Source organism: Otolemur garnettii, unplaced genomic scaffold, assembly GCF_000181295.1.
Source record: "Otolemur garnettii isolate 467f Iridium unplaced genomic scaffold, OtoGar3 scaffold00002, whole genome shotgun sequence".
In the NCBI taxonomy this organism is placed as follows: domain Eukaryota; kingdom Metazoa; phylum Chordata; class Mammalia; order Primates; family Galagidae; genus Otolemur; species Otolemur garnettii.
In genome coordinates this window covers 44,006,236-44,021,776 of record NW_003852397.1, presented here as the reverse complement: position 1 = coordinate 44,021,776, position 15,541 = coordinate 44,006,236, and the positions used below count along the sequence as shown (strand labels likewise).

General features: G+C 39.1%; 1 protein-coding gene across 1 annotated transcript in view; it reads left to right on the top strand.

The window, feature by feature from the left end:
* Positions 1–15,541, top strand: part of NEK10 (NIMA related kinase 10) — a 219,000-nt gene that overhangs the window by 157,396 nt on the left and 46,063 nt on the right. The window contains exons 26-28 of the mRNA XM_003781754.1: positions 365–548; positions 640–726; positions 4,191–4,245. Coding sequence (XP_003781802.1) covers positions 365–548; positions 640–726; positions 4,191–4,245 — 326 coding nt within the window. The remainder of the gene's footprint in view (positions 1–364; positions 549–639; positions 727–4,190; positions 4,246–15,541) is intronic.

Below are 15,541 nucleotides of genomic sequence, written 5' to 3'. Positions count from 1 at the left end.
TTACTTATCCACCATACTGCTGAGAGACTTTGATAGCAGATATTTTAGAAAAAACTTAAAGTAGAGAAATTCTGCTAAATTGATAAGTAGTCTATTTTTCAAAAGTACATTTTCCTTTGATTCTGAGCACTGTTGCCACATCCACTCTTCTTTGTCCAGTCGTAGCTTGTCGACCTACTTTTTCTTTAAATTTATGGACTGAATAGATTCCATAGTAGGTGTATAGATGAATTATTGATAGTACTTTTGCATAAAATATTTATAGTGATCTGTTAAGCATTTTGATATATGTTCTAAGAGGCTTTGGGTCTTAGAGAAGGAAGGAAAGAGAAAGAGGCTATTAAAAGTTAAATCCTCTTTCCAGGAAACCTTTGAGAAAGCAAGCTTGAGTAGCAGCAGCAGTGGAGCAGCCAGCCTGAAAAGCGAACTTTCAGAAAGCGCAGACCTGCCCCCTGAGGGCTTCCAGGCCCCCTGTGGTAAGGATGAAGACAGGGCCTGTGATGAAATCCTGTCGGAGGATAACTTCAACCTGGAAAATATTGAGAAAGGTACCGTTAGTGAAAGGGTGTCAGCATGAATGCACTCTTAGCGCCTCTCTGTTTCAAGGTTCATTTGCCTTTCATTGTTATTAATATGCAGATATATATTCAGAGCTTGATGATGAATTGGACATTTCGGATAACTCCAGCAGCTCCAGTTCCAGCCCTCTGAAAGAATCTACCTTCAGTAAGCTTTCTTTATAAGTTTGCCACGTGTGGGATTCTGGCAGGTGATTCGGGAATCATACTTGAATGAAAGCAAATATCACCATAATATAACCCTCTGGTCTGTTTTCCAGGTACAATGATAATTAGGACAAGTGTGTCTATCTCTCTGACAGAGCCTACAGGCCAGCCAGTACAGTGGTTTTACATTGCCTTAGCTGTCAAATGAATAGTTTTATTATTTCTGTCAGAAAATACAGATTCTAACTGGGGAGTTGAGATAACTAATTTATAGACAGCTAAATAATAGGAATGATAGAAGTGACCTGTTAGGGGTCTGTTCATTAGAGGGATTAGAAGCTTGTGGAAGAAATTAGTCTTGGTGTGGACTTATTTCTGTGGTTTTATTTACATCAATGCAGGGAGAATGGGAACTGAAGACCCCATTCTTGAAAAGGGAAAACATCCTTCAAAAGGGGGAAAAACAGAGAAATAAGCTGAGCAAGGTGGAATAAAAACAGTTTAGCCAGCTTACTTTTAAACTAGGTGTTAAATTACTTGTCTGAGTAGTTTCTGCTTATACTAGAAGCCTGGCCTGTAAGGGGTACAGCTTCCAAACACCCTTGCTGGGTCTGTAAATACTCTGAAGAATAATGGCTGTAATAGAAGTACATGCAAGGCCTGGGAAGGAACATTAACTAGGCTGTCCTCTGCCCAGTCAATAGTCAAAGCAAATACCCATTGCAGGGATTTGTATTATGGCCAGGATGGAGAACAAAGTATTTGTATTATGGCCAGGACAAAGAACAGCTCAAGCACTGAGATATGGGCAAGAGAGCTTATACCCTAACCATGGAGGAAAAAGCCTCTGGGTGGAGATAAGGGGAAAATTCCTCTTTTCCACCAGTTCTTCAGAGAGGAACTGACATCACCATATCTGCTCCACAGAGAAACTAGAGGGGTTTAACCTCCCCCAAGGAATCTGTATGCATGACCACACATAGGAGGCTGCCCCCACACAAGGCTCAGGTTTCCCATTTCTCAAGACTGCCCTTAAAGTTAATGATTATACATAGAATAAGAACTAACATGCTTACTCAGAGAAACTGCTGACATTTTTACTCCCTCCCTCAGCTTACCCTTTCAGCTAAATGAGAAAATAGCCTTCAATAAAAGTTGGGTAGAACAAACATTTAGGAACCCTACTGGAACCCCACAAGCTAACAGTAGTCACCTATGGTCCCACTTTTGAAAACTCTATTCTGTGTGTCCTGTCTTGTTATTTCTCACCACTTTTAACTTTATTATTTCCTGAGTCAATCATCGCCAGTTCCACAGGTCTTAAAGGACCCTGCCACCAGCACATTAATGTTAGGGATGTATTAAAATACTAAAGTAAAAGAAATATTTTTATTTCTTTTTAGAACTATAAAAAAATATAAAAATTCAGTCTATAGGGTTACTCTTCACTCTTAATTTGAAACATTGAAGAAAATCATCCTACTAGGGTAAGGGAAAGAAAAAGAAAAAGGTAAAGATAAAATTAAGACTGTGATGAAAGATAGGATCAAATACACTCAAGAAACCTGAAGCTAAAAGAAGAGAGTAGTTAAAATAGAAAATGTAGAGGAAGAAATATTCTTTTAAAAAAGTTGATAAAATATTAAAAACTATAGATGCAAATACTCTGAAATTAAGTGTAAATAATTCTGTCTCTTCAGTGACTACACTATGAAAATCTTATAAAAGAAAGTTTAAAATAGTCTCAATAAGGATTGAAATAGAATACTATGGATTTAGCTGTGTTCTTTGTCTTTTCCAACTTAATTTATTCACCAAAATGGGACTAGATTTTTCCATATTTTCTGGGACAATCCCAGTTTTCAATACTCTGTCATATTTTCCCTGTAAATTCCTGCTTGTTAGATAAAATGTTCTTGGTTTTCAATTGGGAAAATGTGAATATACAGGAAATAATCGTGTATACAAACATACATAGCAAATTCTAGAAGAAGTGCATTACTGTTTCGAGATGAAGTCAGTGTTGTATATCCCTAGTGATAATGAAGGGAGGTCTGTGGGGAAGTGGAAAGGAGAAGCTAGACCCTTAAATTTGTGTGTGGCAATTTGTAGCTGCCTTGACAAGCGCTTAGGAAGATTATGACAGATATTTAATTATTATTTTGTTAAATATTAATAATGGTAATTTTTTTTGTTTAGCACCTTTTCTTTGGAAAAAAAAAAAGCCCTTAACCAAACCTGTCAACGTAAATAGTAATTTGTAACATTATATTTTACTTGAGGCTTTCATAAACAAAGACAATCTTTGCAAGATATACATTTGCTTACAGAAATTCAGCATTGTTGTTGCTTGTTTTGCCATAAGTAAACTCACGTTTTTCCTTACATATGTCTGACTGCTTTCACACTACGAGGGCAGCAGAGTTCAGTTGTGACAGAGACAATATGGCTTGCAAAGCCTGAAATATTTCTTACCTGCTCTTTACAAAAAACGTCAGGCAGCCCCTGTCTTAGAGCAAGATTGAGAGGGTTTACAGACAATGCCATTTATTGAATACATAGCTCCCTTTGGGGGAATTTTAAAAAAATTTGTTTTTACTTTTAAGGATTACTGATAATATATGAAATATTATACATATTTGTGGGGTACATGTAATAGTTTGCTACTTGTATATAATGTTTAATGATTAAATCAAGATAATCACCTGCAACATTTGTCATTTCTTTGTGTTGGGGCCCTTTTAAATCTCCTAGCTATTTTGAAATGTACAATAAATCATTATTAAGTACGGTCACCCTAATGTGCTATCAAACTCTGGACCTTATTCCTTTTACCTGTATGTTTGTACCATTAACCCACCTTTCTTCATCTTTCTTTCCCCCTTCCCTTTCTAGACTCTGATAACCATCATTCTGCTCTCTACCTTCAGGAGATCAACTTTTTTAGCTTCCACATACGAATGAGCATATGAAATAGTTGTCTTTCTGTGCTGGTTTATTTCACTAAACATAGTATCCTCTGGTTGAATCCATGTTGCTACAACTAACAGGATTTCGTTCTTTTTTATGGAAAATCGAACATGTCATTTTGTGTATATATGTGTCACTTTTCCATCAGCCATTCATTTGCTGATGGACAGTTACACGGATTCCACAGCTTGGCTGTTGTGGATAGTGCCGTAATAAACATGGGAGTGAAGATATCGACATACTTACTTCTTTTCCTTTGAACATGTACATATTAGTGGGATTGCTGGATCATATGGAAGTTCTATTCTTTAGTTTTTTGAAGGACCTCCATACTGTTTTCCATAGGGCCATGCTAATTTATATTCCCAGCTACAGTGTGTGAATGCCCCTCTCTCTACATCCTTCCTACATTTGTTGTTTAGATTTTTTTTGTTAGATAAAACAAAAGATTTCCAGAGGAAACAATGTGGCATTATTTTTATTTTCTTGTTTCAGGCATTTTAAAGAGAAGTTTTAGTGCTTCAGGAGGAGAAAGACAATCCCAAACAAGGTATGTAGACATTAGTGCCTGAGATATTTTTAAACTGTGCAGAGCTGAGTTACCAAAATTTGTTAGCCAAAAGTTACCCTGAGCCTATGGAAATAGAAGCTGTTGTAGGTCAGCCTCTCAGAATCATTTATGGTTTACCAAATACCATACCATAATGAGTGCTAAGCTTAGGTCTGGGTCTTAATCCAGCTCTATGTTTTTTGAGCTTTGTGACCTTGAGCCAGTCAGTTAGCCTCTCTGATCTCAAGGGCAGGTCAGTGGCTACAACCCTTGTGCTCCATGAGGTCATCTGGGGTGCTGGTCCTTATCTTTTTCCCCTCCCCATCCCCAGGGTATAAGTCTCATCCTCACAGCAAGTGTGGGCAGTGTGGCTCATACGGGCTCACGCCGGACCACATCCTACATCCTAGCCAGCAACAAGAAGAAAGGGGAAGTACAGACACATTAAGGACACGAAGGATATGACCCAAATATCGTGCTCATCACTTCTGCTCACACCCCATTGGCTGGAACTTCCTCATATGACCACATCTAGCTTCAAGGGAGAATGGAATATGTTTCTGGGATTCTCTCTCTCTCTCTTTTTTTAAATTTACATTTTAGCAATAATTGAATGGTCCAGAATTGCCTCATTTTTCTATGAGCTCACAGAATAGTGTTTATTTCACATAACAGTTAAAAATAATAGAGCTTTACTTGAGATATTTAAAATTTTATTTCAGAATATTAGGGGGTATACAGGTTTTGTTTACATAATTTGCTTTTTGTACAGATGTAGTCAAAGTTAAAAGTGTCTGCTTCACCCAGATAGTGTTCACTATACCTAATAGGTGCCGATTTACCCATCCCCTCCTCCCTCTTCCCATCATCCAGATTTATTTTTATGTGTGCACTTAAAGGTTGCTTGATTAGTTCCAACTTGGTGGTAAGTTCGTGTGTTTGTTTCTCCATTATTATGCTGTTTCACTTAGAGGAATGGTTTCAGGTTCCCTTAAGATTGTCACAAAAGATACTAGATCGCCATTTTTTAAGGTTCAGTATTACTGTATAGTATGCATATAGTACATTTTATTAATCCAGTCATCTGTTGGTGGGCACTTGGGTTGTTTCCAGGTCTTTCAGGCTGTGAATTGTGCTGCTATAAACATTCAACTGTAGGTGTCCTTTCTATAAAATGGCCTTTTTCCTTTTGGGTATGTACAGCAGTGGGATTGTGGGATCAGATGGTAGGTCTCCTTTACATTTTTTGAGGTATCTCCATACATTTTCTGTAGAGATTACACTAGTTTGCAGGCCCACCAGCAGTGTAAAAGAGTTTCTTTCACCTCTACATCCATGCCAACATTTGTCATTTGGGGACCTTTTTATTGTTTTTGAAGCAGAGTGTCACTCTTTTGCTCTTTTTGCCAGAGTGCTGTGGTGTCAGCCTAACAACAACTTCAAATTCTTGGGTTCAAGTGATTCTCCTGCCTCAGCCTCCTGAGTAGCTCAGATTATAGGTGCCTGCCAGAAGGCCTGCCTAATTTTTCTATTTTTAGTAGAGATGGGATCTTGCTTTTGCTCAAGCTGGTCTGGAACTTCTGAGGCCCAGAGTGCTAGGGTTACATGCATGAACCAGGCTGTTTTGGGACTTTTTACTATGAGTGAGGGATTTCCTTTTAAAAGAAAGGCAAAATTGTAATTTTGGGATAGCTAGCAGTGTCAGAAACCATTTTCTCTTGGAGTAAGGACTGAAAAAAAATATTAGATTCAGCTTTTTTCAAGGGACCTGGTGACCTTCCTGAGAGCAGTTTTCACTGACAGTGCAGAGATGGGAAGGAGCAGAAATCTGACCGGTCTTAGATGTTCCTGAGGCAGGGATGGGGGGGAGGTGAAAAATGTGAAGAGTGAGCTGGGAGGGTTAGTTGGAAGGGAAGGGTTGATGGTAAAGGGCCTCCTAGAATCAGGATGACTTCAGGGCATTTGGGACTGAGGAGAAGATTGGAGGAAAGAGATGTTGATGGTGTCCAGTTGTAGAGTAGCTTAGGGCTGGAGGAGTGAGCCTCTGTGTAAGATGGCAGGGGAGTTCTTCTTTGTGTCTGGGGAAAAGGAGGTGAAGATAGAATTAAGCTAGAGAGTAGAATATTAAGGAAGATTATCTGTGGTAGTTTCTATGTATTAGGGGATGATCCAGGCCACTGCTGATAGAACTGTCTAGATTCAAGCAGTGTTGTCAGCTAGGAACAACCAGACCTGCCAGACAGCTCTAAGGTGAGGACACCGGTTGAGGCTGGGACTACACAGAAGTGGTGATGCCAGTCAGGGGGCTGAAGAGCTGTGGGGTAGCCCTAGCTAGGGGGATAACAGTGTGTGTGTGTGTGTGTGTGTGTGTGTGTGTGAAAAAAGGCTAAGGCTGCAATGTGCTGTACCAGTCAGGGCTCTGTGGATATAAGCAGAAGAGCCTAAATCTATCCAAGTTATGAAACAGGAGGTTCATTAGAAGGCTTCAAGGGCTTGCCTAATAAGAACCTGGACCATCAAGCTTAGGCATTTCTGGCAGATTTGTAAGGGCACAGACCTGGGATGAATGAGCTCCCAGCTTGTTTATTCCATTCTCAGTCACCTTTCTTAGGATTCAGAGTCCTGGGAGAGAGAGTCAGATTGGCTCAGCTTGGATCTGGTCCATGTTTACTTCTCTGGAAGGAGCTGAGATCCTTGATTGACAGTCCTCCCGGTTCATTAGGGGCCTGTTTGCTGCAGGGAGCAGGTGTGGATGCTGGGCATCCTAAAATGAAACCACTTCCTAAGTTTTGGTTTTAAGGTGCTGAAAATTGCATAATGGAAATGAATTTTAAAATGAAGAACCTGCTCTGAAGACCCCGAACTTCCTGGGAAGTTCAATGGTGGCAAAGGAAAGTTCATATAGATAAGTAATTTTTTGTTTAGTCAAAGATACATCCTTGATAATTTTAACTTCTTCACATGAGGCCCAGAAAGGGTTTAAGTGCAGCCTTTTAACTTCCTCTTTTCCAATGTTGCTGGTAAGAAAAACCAAAGGGAAACCCCCCTGCGCATACATATGCTGTGGTGGAAAGGTCTTCGAGTAAAACCTGTAAGACCTTGTGGTATTCTTTAGGGAGCCAAAGTGCAGAGAAGCTATGGATGGAAGTAACAAGGAGGGCAGAGAGAAGAGAAATAGTCCAAAACCCTAAGGAGAATCAAAATAGGAGATTGCTGTGTTGGGGGCCTGACGTGGAAGATCCCCTGGGAGATCTCCAGGGCTTCCTGGAACCCAGCATCCCCACCTCTGCTTTCCCAGTGCTAGCTCACCAGCTCTGCGTTCAGTTTTTGCAGTGGAGGAAGCCGCACATGGGAGCCTGGAGCTGTGGAAGCTCCTGCTTCCTTGGTCCAGCAAGAGAGGAGTCTGGGTGGGAGATGTGTGCCTGGCCCTGGAGCTGAGGTTATGAACGCATGGTCCCAAGAAGTGGGTGTGTACTTATCCCTGGCATCATAACTTCTTCTTTTTTGGCATTGTAACTTCTATCTTAACCCCTTAATGAATCCAGTAGACTTTTATGCACTTATCTGGGAATCTATCCATTGCTTAGGACAGTATTTGCATAGGACAATGATCCAAAATGATTAGTATGTGTACTTTGGAAAATAATTACTTTTAAAGTTTGTGTCTTTTTGTATTTTTAAGAACATTGTCAAAGCCTTTTTCCTATTTTTTTAACCCATTGGAGGGTAACTGATTTATTTAAAATTAGCAGTTTATTATCTTGACGTCAATGTCATAGAAACAGACATTGACTTTCCAAATTTTTTTATTGCAGATTAATATGAGGGTACAAACAGTTAGGTTACAATGTTTGCACTTGTCAGGCAAAGTCCAAGTTGTAGTTGAGCTCTTCACCCAGGGGGTGTGCCATATACCCTTACACTGTGCCCATTAGGTGAGAGCTTACAAGTCCGCCTACCTCCTCTCCCCTCACTCTTCTCCCCCTCCCCCCTACTTAAATTTAATTGTATTTTTCTTTCCTAGGGATGTGTAGTTGTTTTTCTATTGGTTTTATATTACATTTAAGTACATTGGATACTTCCTTTTCCATTCTTCTGATACTTTGCTAAGAAGAATGTTCTTTAACTCCATCCAGGTTGATACAAAAAAATGTAAAGTCACCATCTTTTTATGGCTGAATAGTGTTCCATGGTGTACGTATGCCACAGTTCTATGCATGTGTTGATGGACACTTGGATTGATTTCATATATTGGCAATTGTGAATTGAGCTACAAATTATTTAAACAAAAGATCTTATATCCTGATCCTAAAGTATCCTGTAATAGATTAGAGTGAAATTAAGTTTGATGGAAAAAAGATCCCCTGGCTCAGCGCCAGTAGCTCAAGCAGCTAAGGCGCCAGCCACATACACTTGAGCTGGCGGGTTCAAATCCAGCCTGGGCTGCCAAAAAACAATGACGGCTGCAACCAAAACATAGCTGGGCATTGTGGCAGGTGCCTATAGTCCCAGCCACGTGGGAGGCGGAGGCAAGAGAATCGCTTGAGCCCAGGAGTTGGAGGTTGCTATGAGCTGTGATGCCACGGCACTCTACCCAGGGTGACAGCTTAAGGCTCTGTCTCAAAAAAAAAAAAAAAAAAAAATCTCCTGGTAATAGAAAACTAAAAAAGAACCAGAAACCATTTCTGTAAAGTTAACAATAAAAACCAGAGTATAGAAAAAGGACCCCTTCATCTTCTTTTTACTGAAAAAGAAAAGTCACCAACTCATGTAAAATAATTTATCAACTAATAAAAAGAATAGATGAAGTCAAATATTAATTTTTCTTTTTCTTTATATTTATCTATTTTTTTTTTTTGAGACAGATTCTCACACTATTGCCCAGGCTATAGTGTGGCTTCAGCCAAGCTCATAGTAACCTCAAACCCCTGGGCTCAAATGATCCTCCTGCCTCAGCCAGAATTCTGAGTAGCTGGAACTACAGCACCCACTACCATGCACAGCTAATTTTTCTATTTTTAGTAGAGACAAAGTCTCACTCTTGCTTAGGCTGATCTTAAACTCCTGAGCTTGAATGATCCTCCTGGATCAGCCTCCCAGAGTGCTAGGATTACAAGTGTGAGCCCTGCACCTGGTCATCATTTTTCCTATTATTGTATGTAGACTTTACTCAGTGATGCAAAGTTGCTTAAGTGTGTAGGAAAGATACAAAACAAGTACAAAAATAAATTATGACATATGCGTATACTCCTCAATTAAGATAATTTTATATAAAAATGGAAATTACCAATCAGATTAATTTAGGAATCTTGGCACTGCCAAATAACTACTACTATTTTTTACTAAATGGAGCCATGGAAAATTGTCTGATTTGCAAGAATCTACTTGATGTCTAACTCTTCAAAAGCAAAAGAAACATCTATACTATAATTATATTTTAGACCTTGAGATGGCTTTTATTTTATTTTATTTTTTTACAGGGGCTGGGTTTGAACTCGCCACCTCCAGCATAAAGGGCTGGCACCCTACTCCTTGAGCCACAGGCAGCACCCTGAGATGGCTTTTAAAAAAGCTAGTTATTAGGTAAACATTTTATAACAAAGTAGAATCAGCAGAAAGGGGAAGGTCTATCTGAAATTCATTGAAATAGGGATATTATAGGGCAGGCTTTAACTTGGGGTTATGACCATCAAGATGAAAAATAGAAAGTATGTTATATTGATGTTGATGTTCTAGAAAGTGTGTTTCAAGGTGACTAGGACTTGACCTAAAGCAGCATTTTTCAAAACTGTACTGTGAATATTGTACCGATGGTATGGTATGCCACCAGGAAGCGTAGGTTGGTTTAAGACAAGCTATCTACCCTCACAGAACCCACAGTGTAATGAGAAGACAAAGGCTGACTTCATAGGAAAATGATAAAAGACAGCCTTTGATTTATGCCAAGTAAGAAAAGAAAAATTAATAACTTTTTGACTTCCTTCCAGGTAATCTCTAGGGCTTCTCTGCCTTGAAAGGAGACAAATCTAAAATGTATTTAAAATTCTTTAAAAGGCATTAAATAAAGCTGAAGTTATTTGCAATCTAATTTGTTTAGGATTTTCCTGGGTTTTCTGGTTTATTAATGTGAAATGGGAACCCATCCTGTAAAATACTTAGAAGTGAGAAATGAGAAATTTGAATATAAAAGAAGATAGCAAAGCTATGTAACAGGATAAAAATAAATTGAAAACCAAACCTGTAGAGGTTTTTTTATTATTTGTGCCATGCATGAAACTATACAAAAGTTACACTGAGACCCTGGAAAACTACCCCCCTTGGAGACCCTCTTTAAAAGGGCAATTTGTTCCAATGAGAAACCACAGGGACGTGCGTGCCTGACTGAGTCTCGCTTCTAGAAGTTCAGAATTCAGACTTGGCCCTGGCTCAGTAGTGTAGAGAAAAAGGTTAATGTGCTTGGTGTTGGTCATACCAGATATCAGGAGCCAACTTTAAACCAATTGCCTGCTGAATAACTAAAGTACCTCCTTAATAACTTGGGATAGGCTTTCTTGGGCAAATAAGTCAGACAAACGGATAAAACATGAACAGACAGAAGTAGGGAGGACAGCTCCTTCTTCCTTAGGGAACTATGGAAGTCTCAAGGCTGGAGTAAGGAAACGTATTTGAACTGAAGGCACACTGGTGACCCAAGCCATCACCAGATGATAAAACTCTTTTTAGGAATATGATTAATGGCCAGACCAAGAGGAGACCAGCACCCAATTGCTTTGAGATTTCTAATTTTAATCATTTTCAGATTTTATACCTGCCTTCCTTACTATTTACTAGGAAAGAATTAAGAATGAGTTTGATTTTTACCAGTTTTATGTTATTGTTATAGGCTGACCCAGAACATATACACTGATAGTTCTAATCCAGCAAGTCATAGCACTTTATTTCAACTTATGAATACATTTCTCTCTATAGTAGAATTTGATAAGACACGCAGGTCATAGTGAGCTCTGGGCATCATATTATGATTTTCTTAAGACCATTCATTCATTCAGCTGATAGATACTTATCACTGTGTGCCAGGCATGTGCCAAACTATGCCAGATTCATCTTTACATTCCCCAGGGCACAGAGTATTGCACATGGGTGCCCACCCACTAATGCTTGTTGATTAATAGATGAATGCCTGTTACCTTAGTGTAAATTCCACATTTCTCACTGTAAAGGACTGAAATCTTGTCCACCAGCTTGAACTTACAGCCTTTGCCATAGCCACACGGTAAGGTCCATGTTTTTTAGGATCCTGTTGCTCAGGCAACAAGATTTCTGCATGCCTGCTTGCCTCATCCTGTTGCCAAGGCAACAGAGAGTCGTTGGCAGACCGGTTTAAGACAGTGGATGTTTGTGGTATCAGAGGTGCCTGTGGTTCATAAGTTTTTTATAAATCAGTGCCTGCATAACTGCATTCCAGAGTGGGCTCCTGACCCTAAGTCTTTATGTAAAGTAACAATGTTTGTGACCATTCAGCATCATGGATGTAACCAGAAAGACCTTGTATATTTTCAGGACCTGTGGATCTTGCCTCCTTATTTTTACTTCTGGCTATTCCCTCCATCCCTTTTCATAATCCATATCTAGTTTTACTTTGACTAAATGCATACTGTGTGATCACCACTTGCCAGAGTCATCTGGCCTATCTGCCAATGGCACACTCCAGCAGTCTTACCAAAAAAAAAAAAAAAAAAAAAAAAGCAAATACAGTGAAGTGCATTGTAGTAAGAACTCTCTATTCCTTTCCTATGACAGCTCTAACCTTCCCTGGCTTATTGGTCATTTGTTTCTAGCTGTTACTGGAGTATGAGTGGGAAGCCACAGGAGCATTATACAACCTTCTTGTTATGGCACCAACTCCATCTACATTATAAATAGACAAAAGCCCTTATTGGATGTGAGGACTCAGCCCTGCATGCTGTTGCTTACTCACACAGGACATGTTTATGAATGTCACTGCCAGAAAGAAACTTTCAGTTGTAAAATGCTGCTTAGCTCTTATGTGGAGTCGTGGTACCCTCAGAAGGCATTTCTTTCTTTTTTTTTTTTTTTGCAGTTTTTGGCTGGGGCTGGGTTTGAACTCGCCACTTCTGGCATATGGGGCCAGTGTCCTACTCCTTTGAGCCCCAGGCACCGCCCCAGGCATTTCTTAATATTGTAAGCCAAGTCTCTCATTTCATAAGGTTAATTTTTATTTTTTTGTTAACATCAATAGTATTGGCTACTTTTCACAATTTCATTACATTTGAAAATATTTCCTGCATTCAGAGATATAGTTAAAGGAATTCTATGGTTGATAAAATTCTAGAGTTCCATTCAACTCCTGTCTGGCCAGGATTGATAATTATCTAAATAATTCACACTGCACTTGAATAATTCAGTGAAAGGTCTATTCTTTTTTTTTTTTTGCAATTTTTGACCAGGCCCAGGTTTGAACCTACCACCTCTGCTATATTGGGCCAGCGCCCTACTCCTTGAGCCACAGGCACTGCCCTCTGAACGGTCTATTTTAAAGACCTTTAAAGCTAACACCTGCTTTCTTAACCTTACCTGTTTGTGATTTTGGGTGGAAGTTGTAGGCTAATAGTCATTTTCAGCACTTCAGTTTCTGTTTTGATACATCAATTCCAAACAAGGTCACATCAGATTTGAAGAGAGCGGGAAGTGATGACCTTTTAGAATCCTTTTAACCTTCCGTTTCTCTGAAATTCTTCCATCAGCCTGAAGGGCTATTGGTCAGTGCCCATTTCAAAACTTTCAGAGAACACAAACTGCGATATGTTAATCCTCTACAACAGAAAATATTTCTGGAACATTTTCTTTGTGCTAATCTACTTCTGTGTATTTTCCAGCTTGAGCTATCATGGGAACACCATTCTCTGCAGCCACAATGCTCTATTGGACATAAACATTCAATGTGGTTCAATCTAGAACAGGCTTCCCTCAGGCTCTGCAGGATTTCAATCGTTTTTCCATTTGTGGACCCAATAGTTGCATAGTTTCAAGCTCTCACTTCTGGTCACAATGAGTCTGTTGTTTTGAAATTTCAAATGACTATATTTTCTTGTGTTTAGTGATATAATTTCTAGAAAAATTAAAATTTTTGTGCTATATCTATGCAATGTGGTAAATTCTAAGACCCGGGAAATGATTTCTTTTCACCATCCCATCTCCAGTGATTATTGCAGTGGCTGCACATTGCGGGCACTTAATAAACATTTTTTTTGAATGAATGAAAGAATGAATGTGTGATGGCTCTTTTTTTTTTTTTTTTTTTTTTGAGACAGAGCCTCAAGCTGTCCCCCTGGGTAGAGTGCCGTGGCTTTACAGCTCACAGCAACCTCTAACTCCTGGGCTCAAGCGAGTCTCCTGCCTCAGCCTCCCAAGTAGCTGGGACCACAGGCGCTGGGGCCACAATGCCCGGCATTTTTTGGTTGCATGTGGCTGGCGCCTTAGCCACTTGAGCCACAGGCGCCGAGCCATGTGATGGCTCTTTTTAAAGATTCCCTGAAGTTTATTAACGAGGAGTTTGTAATTATATAAAAGAGTAGCAAAGTCAGCAGCATCTCAGCATCATCAGGGTGGGTTGTTCATGTATCCCACTAGCACACATTGTGCATAGCGTTTTTTACTAATGATATGTAGAAATGTCTGTTGAATTCTTCAAGACAACTTGAAGAGTCATCCAGCTAACTCTGCGTGAAAGTGATTCTCAGCTTTTTAAGAATATGTATAACCTTATGGATACAAGTTCTTCACAAGTTGCATTGTTCCTCACTTTTTAAGATAGTGGGGTCTAGGAGGTTTTACAGGGTTAGCAGCTAAGTGGTGTGACTGTAATGTCGTGTGTATGAAGACAGTGACCAGTACCTTCTAAGAAAGGGCCTGGAACACATGTGAAATATAGAGGCCACTGGGCACATGTGACTCAGGCAGTTGAATTTTGAAGGGCTAAATATTTAATTTCATTTAATATTAATCTGAATATAAAACAATGTACAATATGTCGTTCGTTTTTTATGTTGAAATGATAATATTTTGGATATTTTTGATTAAGTAAAATAGTATGAATAACTTCACTTTTTTAAAACTTTTTATTTTAATGTAGCTACCAGAAAATTTTAAATTATTTTTGTACCTTGCATTTTATTTCTATTAGACAGTGCTGGGCTCATCTAGAAGGGTAAGGGACAGACTTATTCAGAAGGCAATTGCTGGGGTATGGTGTGTGTCCAGGGTTACAGACACGGGAACAGATGCTCTTCTCTGCAGCTCTGCCCCAACGCTGACCTGCCCACACAGGGGCACTGCTGTGATCATGCCTTGCTTTGAACTTTCTAAGGGCAGGTCTGTCCTTTTTTTTTTTTTTTTTTTCCTTCTTTAAGCATGCCATATTTCCCGTGGCTATAAAAGAGTGTATATTCTGTATAAGTCTGGAAAGAAGACAAGTTCCATTTATTTTCAAGGCTCTAGAATCTTGGACCACCAAGAATGGGAGAGAAAAAAATATATGATCAAGAGAGGGGTGGCTTTATGAGGGTCAAGAGAGGTATGAAAAGAGATACAGGGGGAATTCGTAGGTGGATACAAGTGATATTATTCTAGTACCTAGGTTGGGTGGTAGGTAAAAGAGTACCAATTTGTTACACTTAGTAACTTAAGTATCAAAAATCCTATGATTAAAATGAAAGGGTTGTGGTAAGAAGATTATCAGCCCTATTTATTTGTATTTGAATCCCTGTATTCAGTATGACTTAGCAAATGCCTATCATGCGCCTTATACATAGTAGACATTCGGTATATTTTTGTTGGGTTACATTAAACTGAAGAATGATTCTTATAAATTGTCATGGCACAGATGTTTCTTATTTCATTCCAGAAAACTATTAAGAAATTGTTTCTAGGATACAATGAAAAGAACAAGGGTGGAGGTTATCTATGGCTATCCCTGGTGGGGTCTAAGGCCAACTCTAAAGAGTAGAAGATGCTTAGACCAAGTGCAAATAGATCAAGCAAACTAGAATTTTGAACCAAAGGAGACAAAGGATAGTAATACCACTTGAAAGTTTAGGAAAAATATAATTCTTCTAAACACAAAATATCTCATTGTATAGGGACAATTATAGGGCTTTTCTTTTTTTTTTTTAAGATAGCAGGAGTACATCACGCAAAATAACACATAGAATTTTTTTTTCACATATAGAATTTTTAGTGTTATTCCTTTTTAATAAGAAATCAGTATTTTGGTTTT